The 6,746-nt window shown below is 36.2% G+C and overlaps 1 protein-coding gene across 1 annotated transcript in view; it reads left to right on the top strand.

Moving 5' to 3' along the window:
- The window catches only part of sema4gb (sema domain, immunoglobulin domain (Ig), transmembrane domain (TM) and short cytoplasmic domain, (semaphorin) 4Gb), a 30,572-nt gene extending 24,356 nt beyond the window's left edge, over positions 1 to 6,216 (top strand). Inside the window, exons 10-15 of the mRNA XM_016251080.1 lie at positions 1,856 to 1,994; positions 2,151 to 2,373; positions 2,897 to 3,012; positions 3,126 to 3,280; positions 4,927 to 4,988; positions 5,072 to 6,216. Of these exons, the coding sequence (XP_016106566.1) occupies positions 1,856 to 1,994; positions 2,151 to 2,373; positions 2,897 to 3,012; positions 3,126 to 3,280; positions 4,927 to 4,988; positions 5,072 to 6,051 (1,675 nt within the window). The 3' untranslated portion in view covers positions 6,052 to 6,216. The remainder of the gene's footprint in view (positions 1 to 1,855; positions 1,995 to 2,150; positions 2,374 to 2,896; positions 3,013 to 3,125; positions 3,281 to 4,926; positions 4,989 to 5,071) is intronic.
- Positions 6,217 to 6,746: the final 530 nt, after the last annotated feature.

Below are 6,746 nucleotides of genomic sequence, written 5' to 3'. Positions count from 1 at the left end.
AGATAGATAGATAGATAGATAGATAGATAGATAGATAGATAGATAGATAGATAGTAATTCAAAGCAGTCAAGTGTGATGTTATCACTTCAAGTTGTGATTTTGGCACCACATTGAGTTTGCTTAAAATTTAAGGCTGCAGTTAAACATAAGCCTTCAGTTTTAGTGGGTTGAAATGTTTTACAGTGAGAGGGGTGCTGCAGTCTCATTAAATGTGATGTGAACTGAAGTAGCATTAATCCTCTAGCATGTGACCCTGTTATCTTCATTCTCAACATTTTTTATGACTAAAGGATTTTAGCATGAGAGCCATCTCTAAATATTCCCATGTGCTTTCCTCGCTATAGCAGGGACACTCACAATAGGACATAGGGCACTGGGCCAATATTTGAATTGGCAGAATTGAGATAGAGAGAGAGAGAGAGAGAGAGAGAGAGAGTATGCAGAGTCATGCTATATTAAATTGTCCTTTAAATGTCTACAGACTAGTTGGTGACCAAATTCTCCCATCAAATCAGTTTCCAGGTGGTAAACAGGACAGAGCACTGAGTGGCAATCCCTTTTATTGGCCTGAAGGGAGTAATAACATCAGTCTTTCATTTTGAAGCTTTCTTATTGTAAGTTAGAGTTATGCCCCACAGGTGAAAAGAAAAAAAATGCAATGGGTTTGTTTTTGTTTTTGTGTGCTTTATAAGCTCTACCTTTCTCTATAAGGATACAGGTTCAGGAACTGTCATTTTTAAGTTTAGACAACACTGCTTGAAATATTTTTGATTTCTTCTTCATCCATCACACACAAATGAATTAGTAAATAATTCACTAAATTTGCCCAACAGCATGTAGAAATTGGGTCTTGCAGCAATGTTTGCAATTCCACAATGATGTCACTTGCACGCAGGATAACAGCATTAAGGTCATTGCCCACTGAGTCTGAAATTTTTGCACGTAAAAAAATAAATACGACCTCATGTTGTGTCGATCACGTTTACACACTGCCTCCGAAACGTTCTTCTGTTATAAAAAAAAATTCAGATCCGGTTCGATTTTCTGCATTTTCGCATTGGCAGTATGCATTTTGATAGGAAAGGATGAAGAATACGAAAGAAAAAGAAAAAAAACGGTGTGCAAGGACCTTTAGTGTTTATTTACAGTAGAATTACTAAAGAAATATTCTGGGTTCAATTCAAATTTATATTGACAGAATATATGAAATGCTGTTGACTTACAACAGACAACAATTTTGACTTTTTTTGAAAATTGTGCATAAAGTAATGTGTGTACAGTGGAAGTGTATGGGGCAAGACATTAGACTAGAATAAACAATAAAATACACAATGGGCCAGTTGCATAAACATAGCCACTATGTTAAAACTGTGTCTTAAGAACTAGTTCGACCAACTCACAGTTAGCCAAGAGGTAATTAGTCTAACTTTAATGACCAGTCTTTAATAAAACAAATTAGATGGTTCAGTTTTTTAAGACTAGTCTATGCAGTTAATGCAACTGGCCCAACATTTTAAAATTCTAGTCACATTCAAGTATACATTAAATATGATACTAATATGATAAAATGTTACAATAACATAAAATGATGTATCTATAACCTGATTAATCACAAATCAAAGTAAAACTTTTCCTACTATCATTATTATAAATGTAGTGGAAAAAACATTACATTTAAAATTCAACAATGTGCTGTGATCAATAAATATAAATATAAAACATTTTTTAAACGTTTTTCTGACTATAAACGAAAACTTAAATTTTTTTGTCACTTGAGGGATAGTGCAAGCACTTTAATAAAAATATGAGTTTCACATCTCATCATTCTCATTTCGTTCTCTTTCTCACTGCCAGGAGAAATGTTAAGATGTCTGCAGTGTGTCAGTACTCATTCAGAGATGTCCAGACAGCTTTTGATGGGCCTTACATGGAACTACAGGACACCAAATGGAGGGAATACACTGGGGAAGTTCCAAAACCGAGGCCTGGCTCGGTGAGATGCACTAAATCAAAATAGTCCTATAAACTGTTGCCTTCTAGTATCTGTTGTAATGTAGCAGCAGGACAGCTCTTTGGGACTTTTATTGCATTGTTTCTATTTTCACTCTTCTGAGGAATGTTATATAACAGTGGCCTTGTTTCTCTTTAGTGTATAACTGATCAACATCGGGCCCTGCTCATAAATTCCTCCCGGGATCTCCCTGACAACGTACTGAATTTCACTCTGAGACATGCTTTAATGTCCAGACAGATCCAGCCAGTGGGAGGACGTCCTGTGTTGCTCCAGAGGAGTGCAGACTACACTAAGATTGCTGTAAAACAGGTTGTGGATATGGATGGACGTGTCTATGACATGCTCTTCATTGGAACAGGTAAGGGTCAATTTCCCTTAAATCAAATTATTGATTTGATATTGAGATTAAAAAGATCATTTTGATTGTGATATGAAGATTATAACAGTTTGGGGTTGGTAAGATTTTTTTAATGTTAAGAAGTCGTCTCTTATGCTCACCAAGGCTCCATTTGTTTGAACGAAAATGCAGTAAAAACAATTTGAAATATTATTACAATTAAAATAACAATTTTCTATTTTAATAGATTGTAAAATGAAATGTATTCCTGTGATCCAAAAGCTGATTTTTTTTTTAATGGGAACTGTGATACATTTTTTAAAGAATACTTTGACGAATGCAATGTTCATAAGGAAAGCATTTATTTGAAATGGAAAACTTTTGTAAAATTAGTCTTTTTGATTTAATTTTTTATTTAATATAGCCTGCTGAATAAAAGTATAAAATTATTATTATTTTTAAATCTTACTGACCACAAACTTTTTGAGCGGTAGTGTATATTAGGTTTCATAGCCTGAAACTTGGTTTTTGTGCTTCTCTCCAGATGAGGGCTGGTTACACAGGGCTGTGAAGATCGGAGACCATGTTCACATCATCGAAGAGCTTCAGCTTTTCGAGGAGAAACAACCAATCAATAACATGGTGATATCACAAAAACAGGTAGCCCATGATGCACCTAGTAAACATTAACAACCAGCATTAAATCCAAGTGTGTAATACAAATGCTTATGGATCCAAAAAAAAATCTTATGATGTGTATTTTTGTTCAACAGAACAGCATCTATGTGAGCGCCGCTTCTGGAGTGGTGCAAGTACCCCTGTCATCCTGTGAGCGCTACACCTCCTGTTATGACTGTGTGTTTGCACGAGATCCATTCTGTGGCTGGGATGGTAGAGCGTGTGCTGAAATAGCAGCCTATGCTAACAGGTAAAAGCAGACATCTGGTGTTTTTAATAATAGACATTTACACATACTGTTACCACAGTCCAAAAGTAATTTTTCTGGCAATGGCGGGTGATTTAAGAAAAAGGGATGCACAATGTAATGTCACAATATCAGATACCAGTATTCATTTTTATTGGCTGATATTGGATATGATCTCTGCTTATTTAAAAATGTTGATTCAAATAGTATACATTTTTTCTATAGCAGATTTCAATCATGTATTTTCGTGTATATATTTTAGTGCTGTCAAACGATTAATTGTGATTAATCTCATCCAAAATAAAAGTTTTTGTTGACATAATATGTGTGTGTACTGTGTATATTTATTATGTATATATAGACACACACATACAGCATATATTTAGAAAATATTTACGTGTATATATTTTAGTGCTGTCAAACGATTAATTGTGATTAATCTCATCCAAAATAAAAGTTTTTGTTGACATAATATGTGTGTGTACTGTGTATATTTATTATACATATATAAATACACACCCATGCATGTATATATTTAAGAAAAATGTTACGTTTATACATTTAAAATATTTATATACTGTATAATATCAATTATATGAATATAAATATATACATGGAAATATTTTCAAAATATATACTGTATGTGTGTGTATTTATATATACATAATAAATATTCACAGTATACACACATTATGTAAACAAAAACTTTTATTTTGGATTTTGACAGCACTACATTTATATTTATAATTTATAGAGATATTATGTTAATGGGGTTATTAGCCTTGATATTTCCTTGTATTGGTTCAAAAAGAAAATATTGTAAGTAGTGCTGTCAAACGATTAATCGCGATTAATCGCATCCAAAATGAAAGTTTTTGTTCTCATAATATATGTGGGTGTAGTGTGTATATTTATTATGTATTTATAAAGGCATACACATACAGCATATATTAAAAAAATATATATATTTACGTGTATATATTTATATTCATATAAATTATGTCATATATAAATATATTTAATATATAAACGTAACATATTTTTCTTAAATATATACATGCATTTGTGTGTATATACATACATAATAAATATACACAGTACACACACAAATATTATGTAAATAAAAACTTTTATTTTGGATGCAATTAATCACGATTAATCATTTGATAGCACTATATATAATATTTCTTAAATATTTATTTTATATGAAACTGTATTTTGCATTATTTTTTTTACAAATATATTTGTTCTTATGTCAGTGGATTTAGATATTTGTCTTGCATATTTATGTTAAAAGTGTAAGTCATTGTGTCACCACAATTATGAGCCAATCTTAAAAAGAAATACACAAATGAGGAATATTGAGAAATTATCAGTTTTAGGTGTCTTAAACCTCCAATAAGATAAAAGTTGTTAGAAGATGCGCATCATTGTTCTTACAATGTGATTTTAACCACGTAATAGTTGCATTCCTAATAAAGTTAACAGCCAACTGGTGAAGAAAGTGACTTATTTTCTTGCTAAAGCCAATTTTTACTTTCATTGCTCTCTTGATGTTAATTTTCAGACCCAGTGTCCAAAATACATTCACACTATCTTCTGCATGCTTCGATTAATGGCTTTAATAAGTGCAACTCTGTTTCCTGTAGGTCCAGTCTCATCCAGGACGTCCAGATGGGAAGCAGAGGCTGTACTAACATTACAAGCGATGGTGCGTTTGCATGTGATTAACTTCTGAGCAGCCTAGTCAGGTGACTTTTAAACATAGACTAATAATGTCTTACATTTTGCCAGGTTTCGTCATGCACCGGACTCGTGCAGTGATGGCAGGAGATGATGTACTGTTACAGTGTGAGATCCGTTCTAACCTGGCCACACCTCACTGGACGCTGAATGGTCAGGAGCTGGAAGGTTACGGCGTAGACTTCGGCTACCGCACCGGCACTGACGGCCTCCTCATCATTGGCGCTCAAAACCAGCAAAGTGGACACTACCGCTGTTACACAGTAGAGAATGGCGTCTGGGTTCCTGTTCGCAGCTATATGGTACGAGTCCAACCCGTTCCGCCCCCCGCATCGCATCTCTCAGGAAGCCCGACGGCTTTACCTGAAAGTTTCTTTACCACCACAACTGCGCCAACTCCGAGTCCTTCCAGCGTTCCTGTGGAGCAGCTTCTGTCACCTCCACCGGCCCTGTTGCCTTCTAGACCGGAGTTCCAGACCTACAGGCACATGGAGGCCATGTATATCTCTCTGGTGGCTGTTCTTGGCGGGCTTTGTCTGGTTCTAACGGTGGTCCTCCTGTACGTTAGCTTCTGTGCACGCAACTCTCCCAATGCCAGAAAGTACTCCCAGCAAGCTCTGTCCATAACCACAGCAACTGAAAGAAAGAGGAGCTCGCACTTTGAGCTCAAAACCATCTCCAGCCACTGCAATGGCAGAGTGGAGGGGCGTAGCAGAGTAATGTCAAGAGACGGAGAGTTTCTACAGATCGTTTCAGCGGACATCCAGACCACGCCTAGTAAGGAACCTCCGCCAGCGCCGCCACTTCCTATGCCGCCGCCCCTGCCTGCATCGGAGTACGCCAACGGACTGTCAGCCACGTTGCCCAGCGTGCTGAGAAAGATGAACGGGAATAGTTACGTACTCTTGAGTCAGACAGACACGGAAATGACGTCTCCGCTTTACCACTCTTTCACCGAGGAGCTCAACAAGATTCTAGAAAAGAGGAAACACACACAGTTGGACATCCAACCAGATGAGAGCTCAGTGTAGCATGATCTTGCACCACTGCTATATCGCCCCCTTGTGGTGTGGAGGCTTACATTTTGTATAAGAGTATTGTTGTGACGTTCTTTGTGATCTCGATATACAACTTCAACTTATTTGGCTTGGCGCCTTTGAGAATCATCTTGTGAAAATATATTTATGAAAATATTGGTCGACTTAAAGGGATAGTTCACCCAAAAATGAAAATTTGATGTTTATCTGGTTACCCCCAGGGCATCCAAGATGTAGGTGACTTTGTTTCTTCAGTAGAACACAAACGAAGATTTTTAACTCAAACTGTTGCAGTCTGTCAGTCATATAATGGAAGTGAATGGGAATCACGGCTTTGAGAGTCCAAAAAACATACACAAACAAAACCAAATGAAACCCTGCGGCTCGTGATGATACATTGATGTGTAAAGACACGAAACGATCGGTCTGTGCAAGAAACTGAACAGTATTTATATAGTTTTTATTTCTGATGCACTGCAATGTCTCAACTGTCCTGAGCGCGTCCTGAGCACGTCCTCGATAGCCGGCGCGTGACACGTCTTCTTCTTCTTCTTCTTCTTGCTTTCGGTCTACTGTTTAAAAGGATAGTTTACCCAAAAATGAAAATTTGCTGTTAACTGCTATGGATTTCAGGTAATAATTTATAGTAATAATTAATGATTTCAGTTATAAATAATTCTTGCACAGAC

Source organism: Sinocyclocheilus grahami, unplaced genomic scaffold (assembly GCF_001515645.1).
Source record: "Sinocyclocheilus grahami isolate Dianchi unplaced genomic scaffold, SAMN03320097.WGS_v1.1 scaffold1027.1, whole genome shotgun sequence".
Classification (NCBI taxonomy): domain Eukaryota; kingdom Metazoa; phylum Chordata; class Actinopteri; order Cypriniformes; family Cyprinidae; genus Sinocyclocheilus; species Sinocyclocheilus grahami.
Note: the sequence above shows the minus strand (reverse complement) of the source record. Positions and strands in the feature narration are given on the sequence as shown.